General features: G+C 40.6%; 1 protein-coding gene across 5 annotated transcripts in view; it reads right to left on the bottom strand.

Annotated features, from left to right (window-relative positions):
* The window catches only part of FRYL (FRY like transcription coactivator), a 302,188-nt gene that overhangs the window by 76,990 nt on the left and 210,009 nt on the right, over positions 1-15,189 (bottom strand). For 4 of the 5 annotated variants that reach the window (XM_062213674.1, XM_062213678.1, XM_062213676.1 and 1 more), the window contains 7 exons: positions 14,661-14,846; positions 14,317-14,403; positions 12,363-12,631; positions 10,636-10,831; positions 9,189-9,313; positions 6,794-6,851; positions 3,459-3,550 (listed from right to left, as the gene is read on the bottom strand). In XM_062213674.1, coding sequence (XP_062069658.1) covers positions 3,459-3,550; positions 6,794-6,851; positions 9,189-9,313; positions 10,636-10,831; positions 12,363-12,631; positions 14,317-14,403; positions 14,661-14,846 — 1,013 coding nt within the window. The remainder of the gene's footprint in view (positions 1-3,458; positions 3,551-6,793; positions 6,852-9,188; positions 9,314-10,635; positions 10,832-12,362; positions 12,632-14,316; positions 14,404-14,660; positions 14,847-15,189) is intronic. The other variant, XM_062213677.1, reaches the window with a different exon arrangement.

Raw genomic sequence — 15,189 nt, 5'->3', positions numbered from 1 at the left:
TAGAGTTAGAGAGACAGAGAGAGACAAAGACAGAGAGAGAGAGAGAGAAAATCTTCTATCCTCTGGTTCATTCCCCAAATGGCCGCAATGCCTGGAGTTATGCCAGTCTGAAGCCAGGAGCCAGGATCCTCTTCTGGGTCTCCCACGTGGGTGCAGAGGCCAAAGTACTTGGGCCATCTTCCACTGCTTCCCCAGGCCATTAGCAGGAAGCTGGATTGGAAGTGGAGCAGCTGGGACTCGAACCAGCACACATATGGGATACTAGCACTGTAGACAATAGCTTAACTTGCTGTGCCACAGCACCAGCCCCATAAGACTATTTTTAAAACTCTGGGTCATGACATATTAGTGGATGGGAAACAAATTCAGTGTTCAAACACTTGCAGCAGGATAAAATATTTATCATTTATTCATTTGACAAATATTCAGGGGCTGGTGCTGTGACATATTGGGTAAAGCTGCCACCTGCAGTGCAGGCATCACATGTGGCCGCTGGTTCGAGTCATGGCTGATCCACTTCTGATCCAGCTCTCTGCTATGGCTTGGGAAAGCAGTGGAAGGAGGCTCGAATCCTTGGGCCCCTGCATCTGTGTGTAGGACCTGGAAGATGCTCCTGGCTTCTGATCAATACAGCTTCAGCTGTTGCAGCCAATTGGGGAGTGAACCAGTGGATGGAAGACCTCTATCTCTGTCTCTCTTTCTATGTTAACACTGACTTTCAAATAAATAAATTAAAAAAAAAAATCACTGATTATCTAGTATGTATTAGGCATGTGTGATCCACCAGGTGAACCAAAGATCCCTATCTTTTAGACATTCATAATTAATTTTGCCTCTTAATCAAGGAAATAAAAGAATCCAACGGTGCCATTTCTAGCTTAGTGGTTGAGATGTTAATTAAGATGCCTCTTTCTCATCTTAGAGTACCTGGGTACACTATCTGGCTCCAGGTCCTAACACCCACTTCATGCTAATGCAGACCCTAGGAGACAATAGTAGTACCACCCACATGGGATACGAGATTGAGCTCCTGTCTCCTGTTTTCAGCCCAGCCAAGCCTTGGTTATTGTAGGCATTTGAGGAGTGAACCAAATGAACCAACAGAAAGGAATGTTCATTCTCTCCCCCTTCCCCACTTCCTCCCTCCGTCACTGTCTCTGTCTCCCTCTCTCCCCCTCTGTCTCTGTCTCTTGTTCTCTGTGCCCTACTACTTCTTAAATAAAAATTTAAAAATATTGAAAACAATCCATAATAGCCGCAGCCACCTATTAGTTTCTTTTTGGAGCCGGCACTATGGCATAGTGGGTAAAGCTACTGCCTGGAGTGCTAGCATCCTATATTGGCATCGGTTTGAGTCTTGGCTGCTCCACTTCTGATCCAGCTTTATTTTATGGCCTGAGAAAGCAGCAGAAGATGGCCTAAGTCCTTGGGTCCCTGCACCCATGTAGGAGACCCTGAAGAAACTCCTGGCTTCTGGCTTCATATTGGTGCAGCTCTGGCTGTTGCAGCCATCTGGGGAGTGAACCAGCAGATGGAAGATCTCTCTCCCTCTCTCTTTCTCTGCCTCTCTGCGTTTCAAATAAATAAATAAATCTTTAAAAAAAATAAAAATAAAAAAATCACAGAGCAGGCACTGTGCTATGATGGGCAAAGGTGCAGCTTGCAAATGCAGTATCGCATATGGGCACCAGTTCAAGTTCCAGCTGCTCCACTTCTGATCCAGTTTCCTGCTAATGCCCTGGGAAAGCAGTGGAAGATGGCCTAAGTGTTTGGACCCCTGACATCCATGTGGGAGACCTGGATGAAGTTCCTAGCTTTGTCCTGGCCCAAGTGTAGCTGTTGTGGCCATCTGGGGAGTGAACCAGAGGATGAAAGATCTCTCTGTCTCTCTCTCTAATGCTGACTTCAAGATAAATAAACTTCAAAATAAATAAATCTTTTAAAACAATAACTATTATTACTCAATAGTGAGTATGCCTTTTGTAGTTTAAATCCTCAATATGCCAATATTTCTAGTTCCTAAATACTGTCATTCAAATATTCTTCATTTTCTAGTATTACATTAAAAGCAACCGAAAAAGATACGATTCAGGTTGTATCTTAGATTAAGAATTAGATACCTAATACCTAATACAGATAGGATTGTATTAAGTTGTCAATTTCAGTTTTCCTAACTTCCATTGTTTTATGGGGGAGAGAAAAGAGAATGATATTTCTTTTCATTTCACTTGCTTTTTACTTGCTAGGCAAGAATTCAATGGGTTAATCCTCTTCAAGTAAAGCTCTACTTTGAAAGCACTCGTCAAAAGCATTCAGTGCAGCCGGCGCCGCGGCTCACTAGGCTAATCCTCCTGCGGTGCCAGCACCCCGGGTTCTAGTCCCGGTCGGGGCACTGGATTCTGTCCCGGTTGCTCCTCTTTCAGTCCAGCTCTCTGCTGTGGCCCGGGAGTGCAGTGGAGGATGGCCCAGGTACTTGGACCCTGCACCTGCATGGGAGACCAGGAGGAAGTACCTGGCTCCTGGCTTTGGATCGGTGCAGTGCGCTGGCCGTGGCAGCCATTTGGGGGTGAACCAACAGAAGAAAACCTTTCTCTCTGTTTCTCTCCCTCCCTCTCACTATCTAACTCTGCCTGTCAAAAAAAAAAAAAAACAAAACAAAACAAAAAAAACATTCAGTGCTGAACATGGAAGGTATTAGGTATACTGAGAAATAACCAGCACAAACGCGAGAGCAGGAACAACACTGTGCAGCTATCACCATTGCTTCGTAATTAACAAATCTTTTTCCTCAAGGCTTCTCCTTTCAGTCACCTTCTTTGGCGATGGTCAGACCCATTCTTTCTCTCCTTTGGTGCTCATTACTTTCCTAAGGAAGCAGTTATTTCTCAACACACAGCTGACGGAATCCTCCTCAGAGGGCTGACTGGTCCAAGTGTCAAGATGCCTTTACTTCAGATTTTGTGCTTTTATTTGTTAGTGGTAGAAAATATGGTTATAAATTATATTTGTAGATTTCATAATTTCCCCCTGTAGGGTAGGTAACACTCTGCTGGAATAAATTTACAAACATTATAATGTATAGCCTGGGAATATTTGCATTTTTTTTCAAGCCAAAGGAAACAGATCTTTAAAGTGAGGAAAGAAAAAAGTAACGCTGTCCAAAAATGACTACTGTCATCCCTTTGCTTAAATAACTAGGCTCCAACAAATATCAAAATCACAGGAACATTCTAACCAATTTTTGCCTGAAGCAATGTAGCTCTGGTGGTAGATTTTTTAAAATCCATTTTTGGCTTCTGTTTAATGTACTGGATACATCTTTGACTGGTGAATAATATTTACAGTGATGCACCCAAGTATATTTTATTGCAAAGCTGCTTTTCTCTTTCTATGTATTTCACAAGAGATTCTGTTCCCTGGTGATTCCAAAGTTTTTAAAAATCAAAACCCGTACTGACCTGTGACTAATGACACCTGCATCTGCAAGCAGTTCAAATATTCGGACCAGTTGTACTCGTAAAATGTCTCGACGCCTGCGCCGTTTCATATTCTATTCCAAAGATACAAAGGTATTAATTAAAAAAGCCCCCATGGAAGTTGATAGGAAACTTGCGGTGTAACGTGGAAAGAATTATGTGAGTGCTTCAGAGAGTTTGTGGGCTCATCAAAATTATTTTGCTTGTGCAGTGTAGATTGTAAGCACTTTGGGAGCCTATACATCCAAGAGTTATCTATGTGAGGAGAGTTTGAAATTAATGACCCAAATAAAATCATATGACATTTACACAGTGACTCATTTTTTGTGTGTGAAGGGAAATAAAATTGTATAGTTGTTTTAAAGTTACTTTTGGGTGATTTGCTAATCTGACAATTTTAGAAGAATTGATTAGTAAACTTCTGTCATTGAATGACTAAGAATCTCTAGACACTTTCAAAAATATGACACAATCCTAAAGGAATCTTTAAGAAATCCCACAGATTTCACTCATGACATGATTTCCCACTGAATTAATCTGATACCTACAAAAAATAAACAAAAACAAAAGAAAAACTTCTCACTCTGGTGTTAACAAATATGTTTGTATTACTAGGGTCAATGAAGTAAAGCCTAAAATATATAACATTTCAACTCAATTTCTGCTTCTCACAGGAAGTCATACAGCAGTAAGGTAAAGATCTCCTATATCACCATCATTGCCCATCAGTTCATTTACAATGTAATTTTCATATTATAGAGAAATTAAAATTAATTTATTGTTAGTCTCCCATTTTCATGTCCACAATCCACTTTTCTGTCTTCTATAAGCAGGCCAATATCCTGATGACCAATGTATTACATTTATTGTTCCTTTGAGCTCTTTCCAAAGTTCAAAGCAGGGCTAGTATTGTGGCATACCAGGTTAAGTCAATGCCTGTGACATCAGCATTTCATGTTTGTGTCCCAGGTGCTCCATTTCCAATCCAGCTCCCTGTTAATGTGTCTGGGAAAGTAGTACAAAGGCCCAAGTGCTTGGGCCCTTGCACCCACATGTGAGACCTGGATGGAATTCCTTGCTCCTGGTTTTGGCCTGGGCCAGCCTGGTGGTTGTGACCATCTGGGGACAGAACCAGCCGATGGAAGGTATCTCTCTCTCTCTCTCTCTTCCTCTCTCTATGACTCTGTCTTGCAAATAAATAAATCTTTTTTGGTTGTTTTTTAAAAAATAAAGTTCAGGGGCCGGTGTTATGACATAGCAGGTAAAGTTACCGCCTGCGACGCTGACGATGCCAGCATCACATATGGGTGCCAGTTCAAGACCGGACTGCTCCACTTCTGATCCAGCTCCCTGTTAATGTGCCTGGGAAAGCAGTGGAATATGGTCCAAGTGCTTGGGCTTCCCCTTTTGAGACCTGGAAGAAGCTCCTGGCTCCTGGCTTTGGCCTGACCCAGCCCCGGCCATTGTGACCATTTTGGGAGTGAACCAGAGAATGGAAGGTCTCTCTCTGTGTCTTTCTCTGTGTAACTCTGACTTTCAAATAAATAAATAAATCTTAAAAAAAATAAAGTTCATAGCAATTCATTTTTAGGCGAATGGTTTCTGAACAGTCTGAGGCTTTCTACAAAGTTTTAGTTGACCTGGATTGACGTTTTCTCCTTAGAATATTGTGAGTCTGAGGCTTTCAAACTATAACTCTAACTTAAGGGTCATCACTGTACTTATCTAATCACTTGGTTTGATGATGACTCCAGCTCCCTTCACTGAAACTAAGAAGCATAAATACTGCTACTTCAGTTTGTTTGCAATCCCACTTCCCTGTAATACATCACCCTACACTGTAACCAAAATGATCACTCTGAAAGAACAATCCAATCAATGACAAAATGGAGATACTATTAGGACTGAAGAAGGGAAATGAGAAATTACTGATGACGCTTCCAAGTCTCTAAAACAGTAGCTACTCTCGCCATCTCTTCTCCTGTTTAAGTCCCCCAGGGGATCCCCAACATTAGAAACAGCAATCCTTATTCAATACAATCAGCAGTGTTGGAACTTCTGGTAAGATCCCTGGTAACTGGGTAACTCTTAGATGCCACTGGCAGGTGGGAACCACTGGTCCACTGGATAAGCTAAAACTAGGAGTCTGTCATGAGATAGTTTCTATCTTGTTGTCTAGTCTAATATTCAATGACTTTCCCCCAAAACATGATACAATCATACAGAAAAACTGGCAATTTCCAAGTTACTTTGTAAAGTTTGAAAGTGTTATTCTTCTGCATAGAATGTCTTTCCCTTGCTTGTCCACTGGGGAGTATGCTACAAAATTCACCTCCCATATAGGCACTTGGTGCAGTGGTTAAGAATTCAGTTGAGATGCTTGTACCCATGTTAGAGTACTGAGTACACACCCTAGCTCTGCTCCCAATTAGCTTCTTGTTAATGCAAACCCTGGGAGGCAGCAGGTAATGGCTGCACTACTTAGATCCTTGCCACCCCCATGGGAACCTGAGTTCCTGACTCTTGCTTCGGCCTGGTCCAGTTCTTGCTGTTGAGGCCATCTGGAGAGTGAACCACCAGATGGGAGTCCTGTCCATCTCCTTTTGTCTTCCTACCTCTCTCTTTCTGCCTTTCACATAAAATAAATATATAATTTTTCTAATATCAGCATTTCATCTATAATGCCTTCCCTTCCTCTCAGAGTTCAAGGCTTTCTCTTCTGTGCAGCTCTTACAGCTCCTTATCTATGACTTTTTTTGGTGTATAATAAATTGCTATAATTATGCTTTATATAACCTGCCGCTGCACTAGAACTATTCTCTCTTAATGCTGCTCAGAACCTGATGCAGTTGTACAGATGTGGGACTCTAGACCCGGCGTTATCCAACTAAAAGCCCAGGAGTCAAGTCTGCCCACAGCTGCCTGGTACTATAATGTTTTCCTAGAAAACAGCTCAGGCATGCTTTCATGCGACAAAGGCATGGCTACATGGCTGTAACTATGGCCTGCCGAGCCAAAAATACTTACTCTCTGGCCATGTACGAAGTCTGCCAACTACAGCTTAGATCCTGTTTCCTGCCCTCACTTAAACCATAATGATTTTTCATCTGTTTCACATAATGGGCCTTTGTGTAAAATCTCTGGGGGATGATGGGCAGAGACTGGCATGGGCAAGAGCCTGTATCTTTAAAAAAATGTACTGGATAATCTTTTTCATCTTAATTTCTAACTTTTGGTATAAAATGTAGACTGTAAGAGGAAAATAAGTATTTGTCAAGTAAACATTTAATGATAGAAAGTTACAGAAAATAGCTTACCTCTGGCCTCCTTTCGAGTGCTTCTTTAATTATGGGATGTAATTCCTCTATTAGTTCCCTAGAGGAAAAATGATATATGGTGTTGCAATTAATAGCTAACCAGAGATAATCTGATATCTGAGACATAAACTGACAAGTATTAACCCTAATCCTACTGTCTGAAATACAGTATGTTTACTGTCTTGATTTATTTTTAAAAAATGGTAGAACATAGCCGGCACCATGGCTCACTAGGCTAATCCTCTGCCTTGCGGCGCTGGCACACCGGGTTCTAGTCCCGGTCGGGGCGCCGGTTCTGTCCCGGCTGCCCCTCTTCCAGGCCAGCTCTCTGCTGTGGCCAGGGAGTGCAGTGGAGGATGGCCCAAGTGCTTGGGCCCTGCACCCCATGGGAGACCAGGATAGGCACCTGGCTCCTGCCATCGGATCAGCGCGGTGCGCCAGCCGCAGCGCACCAACCGCGGCGGCCATTGGAGGGTGAACCAACGGCAAAGGAAGACCTTTCTCTCTGTCTCTCTCTCACTGTCCACTCTGCCTGTCAAAAAAAAAAAGAAAAAAAAATGGTACAACATTTGGAAAACACATACAGGCACACAGTAAAAGTCACTTAATTTATAGGGGAAAGTACTATAAATTAGTTTGGAACCCACATGTATTTCAATAGTTGAAATACAATTATATATAAATTGGTATCCTTTTTATGTTTTACCTAATATTAGATTGCTTATTCTCACATGCCTTTTATATATATGTAGTATTCTGCCACAGGGTGGGATACCATAATTTTCCTGTTTTATTATTGAATCATTAAATTTTATCTAATTTTCTGCTAACAAAGGTACTAATTTGGTGAACAATCTGGTATCTTAATCATTGTTTTAATTTCTGGTTATCTCCTTAGGATTAATTTTACAAATAAATGGATAGTTTGTAGGGTATGAACTTCATGATATTAACAAATTTCTCATTGTTTATATTTTGATTTTTAAAATGGAAAGGTCTTCAATTGTATAAACTTGGAAAAAAAATTTTAAAGTAAAAGAAGAAAATAAAATACATCCATAACTTCATCACTTATGGAAAACTTGGTGTGGGTATTTGGTATAGTTGTCTAAGACACTGTTTGGGATGTCTGCAACTCTTTTTTCTTCTTAAATTGCCAGCTATCTAGTTAAGTTTTCCACTCTGACTGGGCTGGGCTTCTAAGCTCAGGCTCCTGCTCTTGGAGGAAAATTGAAATTTAAGCTGAATTCCTTGGAGGTAAAAAATGAGACCACCGCTCCATGGCCTGTACAGGGATTAAACCCATGACCTTGGCGTTATCAGCACCATGCTCTAACCAGTTGAGCTAACTGGCAACAGTTGCCTGCAGCTCTTTTCAGAGTACCTGGATGTGAGGCCCAGTTGTGCTCCTGAGCCCAGCTTCCTAGTAATATACACCTGGTAGGCAGCGATGATGGCTCAAGTAGTTGGGTCCCTGCCACCCACAAGGGAGCGTGTATTGAGTTTCCTACTCCCAGCTTTGTCCTGGCCCAGTCCCACTTCTTGTGGGCTTTTGGGGAGTGAACTAGTGGATGGGAGAACTCTGTCTCTCTGTCTTTCAAATAAGTAAATAAATAAATAAATAAATAATTTTTTGAAATTGCTGCTATTTAAAGTACTCCTCATAATCATTTCTAACTATGGGATTTTTAAAAATTGAGATCCCTTTTATGTCTCACCCCTTTTCAGTTAGCACAATCATGTACTTATCCACCACAAAATGTTCTTCTGAAACTTCATTTATATGCTATTCTACACCTACAGCTATATTAAAATTTATTAACCTATGCTTTGTATATTTACCTTAGAGATAAGACATCAAAAACTACTTCATATCTACTGAGAAAATTCTCAAAAGAATAAATGCAGGCCCCTGCAGGCCACAACAAAGCAGAGCCTCAGGCAAAAACTGAAGAATCTGCTACATCAAGAATGATTTAAAATATGTACACAAGTATTTGAAAGATATTCCAATTCTCTCGAACAAGGAGGAAATGTGAGGTTCTAACCAATGGATGGCGATTTTAATCATTATTCGAATCACTATGTAAAAAAATGAGTAGGAAAACATTAAAGATTCACATGGAATACTATACTTTTAGAATATATTTATACATAATATTTTAATTTTCCTAGGAATTTTGTGACAAAAATACAGTAAGTCTTAATTTTCTCAATAAAAATGAGGAAATAATGCCTCAAGCAAATTAAATAACTTATTAAATGGCCAGCTAATTGATCAAAGTCAGACTGGTATGCAAGTATTGTAGAAAGTCTTTGCTCAACTCAATCACACCTTCTCTCTAAGTAACAGTTACTATGGTAGTGTGTAGAGAAAACGTGAGAAGATAATTACCTAAAAGCTCCTGGGTTGGTCCTGCCAAGACCTAGAACAAGGGATTCTGTGATTTCCATGCTCTCAGAGCGCATCATTGGAACTATGTGCTTAAACAGGGATGAAGGGGATGGGATGCCAATAATCTAGAAAAAAAAAAAATCACATTTATAGCAGCCACTAAGGGTACTCCATCCAAGTAAATATGACATGTTAGCAATCATGGTCAGCAACAATGCACAGATAAAACTTCAGTGTGAATGATGCTTCAAATTCTCCCATGGAATATATAATCTAAAAAGATTAAATACTGCATGGGCATTTACACTGGTGGTTAAGACACTGGTTAAAGCATGTGCATTCCACACGTGAGAGCCTGGGTTCAACAGCTGGCTCCAGCTTCCTGCTAATGCAGACTGGGGAAGGCAGCAGTGCCGGCTCAGGTATCAGGTCTTGCCACCTTCATGGGAGACCTGTACTGAGTCCCCAGCTGCCAGGATCAGCCCTGGCCTCACCCTCGCCATTGCAGGCAATTGGGGAATAAACTAGCAGATTAGAGTTCTTTCTCTCTCAAAATAAAATAAAGTGGTTCAATTAATTTTTCCAATAGCTTACTGCAAATTCACTAACAGAACATGTTTGCAAAACTCTAAATTGTTTACAGATACTATCCTTCCATTATATATTCTTTATCTCTTCATGAACCTGAGTAAACCATAATTACTTATAAAATAGTCAGTGTTAAAATCTGACAACCTGGTCTTCATTTTAATTTCTCTAAATCACTCCATAGTATTTTGTGTCATAACATAAAAATGACAAAACTGTTCAAGTATCCTTTCTATCACTACATGAGTTAGGGGAATTTAGATGATTCCTTTTAGGTACTACCAAGTGTGAGAATGGTAAGAACTAGAATAATGGAAAATGGGTAGAATTTCTTTAAAAATATTCATCATGATGAATCAGTATAGGTCTTTCCCCCCCAAAAAAACCTATGTACTAATGATACCAACTATGACTCCATAAAAAAGTGATGGAATTGAGGTTGGCAATGTGGTGTAGCAGGTAAATCCATGACCTGCAACACAGTGAACCATGTGGGTGCCAGTTCATGTCCCAGTTCCTCCACTTCTGATCCAGCTCCCTGCTAATAGTCTGGCAGAAGCAGTGGAAGGTGGACCAAGTGTTCGGGCCCCTGCACCACATTGGAGAGCAGGCTCCTGGCTTCAGCCAGTTGTGGCCATCTCAGGAGTGAACCAACGAATAGAGAGCTCGCTCGCTCTCTCTCTCTCTCTCTCTCTCTAACTTTCAAAGCAAATAAATCTTTTTTAAAAAGTGATGAAATTTCTTAAATTATTTTGACGTGCATTGCTAGTAACCCGTTGCCCTTTTGCCCGTGAAAGGAAATGTTAGGCTACTCCTGTGACGGTGTTACTCAGATCCGGTGGTGGTCTGGAAAGCTCACTTTAGAGTCGATGCTGTAGCCGCTGTCGGGGGTAGACGCCAGCGTCTCGGGAGGCGAGCACCGCACGGACCCCGCGGACGCGGAGGAGGACGCGCAGGTCGCCGCGCTGCAGCACAGGATCAGGTAGTTCCTCCACAGGCCCACGTAGGAGTCGCTGCTGGTCGTGGCGCTGACTTTCTTGGCATTGATGGGGCTGCTGGGAAGAGAAAGAAGAAGATACGCAAGTTTTTTTAAAAAGTTTAGTTTAAAAACGAATGCTACATTTCAAACCAATCAGGGAAGCATACAATTTTTATTACTGGCATTAAATCTTTGCGGAATGGTATAAGATATAAATAAATAAGGCGTTAGACTGAAAATTAAAGCATCTAACATAACCTAATGTTCCTAAGACAAAAGGTAACATTTTATTGAGCTGCATTTAATAATTTTTTTAAAAGAAGATTTACTTATTAATTTTAAAGGCAGAGTGACAGGGCAGGGAGAGAAGGAGAGGGAGAGAAACAGGGAGAGAGGGGGGAGGGGGGGAGGGGGGAGAGGGGGAGAGGGGGAGAGGGGGAGAGGGGGAGAGTGGAAGACGGGGAGAGGGGAAGAGAGGGAGAGAGCAGGAACGCAAGTGATAGCTTTCACCTGCTGGTTTACTCCTCAAATGGCTGCAACAGCAGGGGCTAGGCCAGATTGAAGCTAGGAGCCTGAATTCCATCTGGGGGTTTCACATGGGTGCAGGCGCCCAAGCACTTGGGTCATCTTTGCTGCTTTCCCAGGAGCATTAGCAGGGAGCTGGATCAGAGGTGGAGCAGCCAGGACTTGAACCGGTGCCCATATGGAATGCCCCCCCCCCCCAATGCTGGCCCCTTTTGTTTTTGTTAAAGGTTTATTTTACAATTTATTTTTTTTAACTTTTATTTAATGAATATAAATTTCCAAAGTACAGCTTATGGATTACAATGGCTCCCCCCCCCCATAACTTCCCTCCCACCCACAACCTTCCCATATTTTACATTTTATTTTATAACTTCTTATATATGCTCACTGTAGGAAGAAAAATAAGACCAAAGAGTTTGGTTTGCCTACTTTTCACATTTTATCTGCAAACTTATCTCTGTCCACATCATCCTCATCTTCAGGTCCCTTCCTAATTCATTCATCAACACAGATTCACTGGACATATACTATGTACGAAGCACAGAATTACTTTAAGGAAACTAATAATTAAATTTTTTGATTAATGTAAAATGTATGATGTCTGTAGGACATCAATGTAGTATGGCTTTTTTTTTTTTTTTTTTTTTGGACAGGCAGAGTGGATAGTGAGAGAGAGAGAGAGAGAGAGAGAGAGAAAGGTCTTCCTTTTTGCCGTTGGTTCACCCTCCAATGGCCGCTGCGGCCCGCGCATCGTGCTGATCCGAAGCCAGGAGCCAGGTGCTTCTCCTGGTCTCCCATGCGGGTGCAGGGCCCAAGCACTTGGGACATCCTCCACTGCACTCCCGGGCCATAGCAGAGAGCTGGCCTGGAAGAGGGGCAACCGGGATAGAATCCGGCACCCCAACCGGGACTAGAATCCAGTGTGCTGGCACCGCAAGGTGGAGGATTAGCCTGTTAAGCCACAGCGCCGGCCAGTATGGCATATTTTTTATGAGACTTCTACTTTGCGCCACTTTTCAAATACATACATTACAAAAGCTGACCAGCTGTACATTTTCTTATCTACTAGAGAAATGACTTACTTTATATCAACCTGTGGAGACAACATCTGAAGTCTTGTGTATGCAAACATCCAAGCATAGCTCACAGCTGTAGAGCAGTGTTTAGGAAGATTTTCTTGCTTTAAAAAACTGGAGAGACTTATAATCCATGGGTCTTGGCCTTGGGTCACATGTGCAAATATCCATATGTGTGATGGGCTAATCACATCAAACTGGTGGCTAATAGGAGAAGAGTTCCATTCTGCTAACGTCTGTAAATCTATCGAGCCAGGGCAATAGAGCAAAGTAGTCTATGTGAAGAAAAAAAAATACTGATTAATGCACGTTTCAATAACTTTCAAAGTTTTGCCATACGAATTGCTTTACCCTAAAGCTGGTATATTGATAGTTTCTAGAACCAAAGATAATATGAGGCCTGAGGAAGGCTTGAGTAAGTAGCATATTCCTGAATATTGCATGTACGGTTTATTTTGTGCATGTGTATATACATACATGATTTTCTAGAAAGAGATTTCATGGCTTTCATTATTCTCAAAAGGGTCTATAAATGATCAAGGTTAAGAGCCACTATGTAAGTAATTCATATATGAATACTGAAGCTGCCAGAGAGCTAAAAAAGTGAGCAACTGTCTTCTAGGGCTGATGTGGCCTATCTATGTATGGTGAACAGAATGGAAAAGAGGCTCTTCCCCAGAGGTACATATTCTTAAATATCTATTCAGTAATATTCAAGCTCTTATACTGAAGAGACAAAGATTTGCCTTCAGAGCAAATTATGTTTATGAAGCATGCTTTAGGCACCAGGAACAAGTCATCCATTACTCTTTGTTTGCATAACTGATGGGTAATAACCTAAAAATTATTTAAACTGTACAAATTTTAAATCATCTTTGGTTTACAAAATGTTATTATTGTGGCCAGCGCTTTGGTGTGGTGGACTAAACCTCTGCCTATGGCACTGGTACCCCAAGTTCATGTCCCAGCTCCTCTTCCCATCCAGCTCTCTAATATGGCTTGGGAGACCGGTAGAAGATAGCCCAAGCGCTTGGGCCCCTGCACCTGCATTGGAGACACAGAGGAAGTTCCTGGCTCCTGGTTTCGGATCAGCTTAGCTCCGGCCATTGCAGCCATTTGGGGAGTGAACCAGCAGATGGAAGACCTCTCTCCCTCTTTCTTTGTCTATAACTCTACCTTTCAAATAAATAAATATAATTTTTAAAATGCTATTATTACCTCTCTTGGTTGTAGCTGACTCATAAGAAGCAGGTGTTATGCATAAAGCACATAAACCTCTTGTCCATGTGTTTGAAAATAAAAGGGAAAACATTTCAAATAGTAAAATTTATAGTTATTCCTTCATCAACCCTTGAATCTTTCTGTGACCTTTGATGTTTCTGTTGTTCCAAACTCAACTAAGAAAGTTTCTATAAACTTTCTGTACAGTGTGTTTGTAAAAAATATTTCTCTATTTGAATGAGTCAAATTACATATGACTTTGGCATAAAATGCTATATATTTAACCAATGCACTTAAACTTATGCGATAAAGCAAACAAAAATATTCATTAATGAGGTACAAGTTTTGGTTTGAATTCCAACAGTTTTTTCTTAGTATTTTAACTAATGTATTTATGTCAAGAATATTATATGCCATAATAAATAGCAAATAGCCCATAATTTCATAAACTTAAGTGAAACTTCTTACACTGGAATGAATTACACATTACACACAAAAATAATAAATTAATTTTATTTCCATGGGAAAGAGTACTAACAGCATAAACAAATGCCACTTTGTAAGTATTTCTTTACTTTTAAAGTACTTTATATTCTCAAAAATATTTCCTAATGTTTTATATTGTTAAAGAGATTCAAGTATGTATGCAAGGATATGTGTGTGTCTGTGTGTGTGTGCACGCGCATATCCTTCTTCAGTCTCAAAACACAACTGAGTGGTGAGAAGTCATTATAGTTACCTGATCAGCCCCAGTGAGATGGATGAAGCTCTCAAGAATGGATGGACTCAGCCTATCCATCACATCTATGGCTAATTCATCATCACCCTACAAAAAAAGACATCATATGTCTAAAAAGAATTAAGAATGTGGAAGAAATGCTGCCAAACCCAAGGAAACATGGAAATTTTTTATGAGCACTATTTGTTACAAAGGGAATGGAGGGCAGGTAGATCATTAAGACTCTGTCAAAAGACTTTGTTAAAAAGTAAATTAAACCTACAACAGAAATAAGATACAGATGGATAAAAGAATAGTTTGCGAGTACTTTCATTAGACAACTAGATGAAATACCTAACTCTTACCTTAGGTATTTCCAAAAGTGCAAATAAAGCCCGAACCTCTCTGAGGACACTGACGGCTAATCTCCTAGTGGCAGGTCGACTGCTACAGAGAATGACAAGTGCAAACCCTTCGACCACATGGAACACGTTTGAGTATGGGCTTCGTTCCAGAGGAGGGGGATGAGACGCTCCATTAGCTATACCATGCTTGAAAAAGGAACAAAATTATAAGATAAAGTAAAAAATATGTATGTAGAGATGTTCTCACAAACCAGTTAATAAAGAGTAAAGTAAATCACAGAAATTATGGCTACAGGTCTGCCTTGGCTCAAGCAATTTAAATAATATTTAATTTATAATAACATAATAGGGTGCATTATAAAAATTTATAGCATGCCCAGTGTGAAAAAGCACTCCCCTGGCAGTCTAAATATGAATTCTGTACCCACCTTCTATCATTCTATATTTTGTAACCTTTGAATTGCCAGGTAATCACTCTTCATCTCATATTTCTATATGGAAAATGAGGGATTGGATAGTATCTTTCATG

This window comes from Lepus europaeus, chromosome 16, assembly GCF_033115175.1.
Source record: "Lepus europaeus isolate LE1 chromosome 16, mLepTim1.pri, whole genome shotgun sequence".
In the NCBI taxonomy this organism is placed as follows: domain Eukaryota; kingdom Metazoa; phylum Chordata; class Mammalia; order Lagomorpha; family Leporidae; genus Lepus; species Lepus europaeus.
This window is presented reverse-complemented; position numbering and strand designations above follow the sequence as displayed.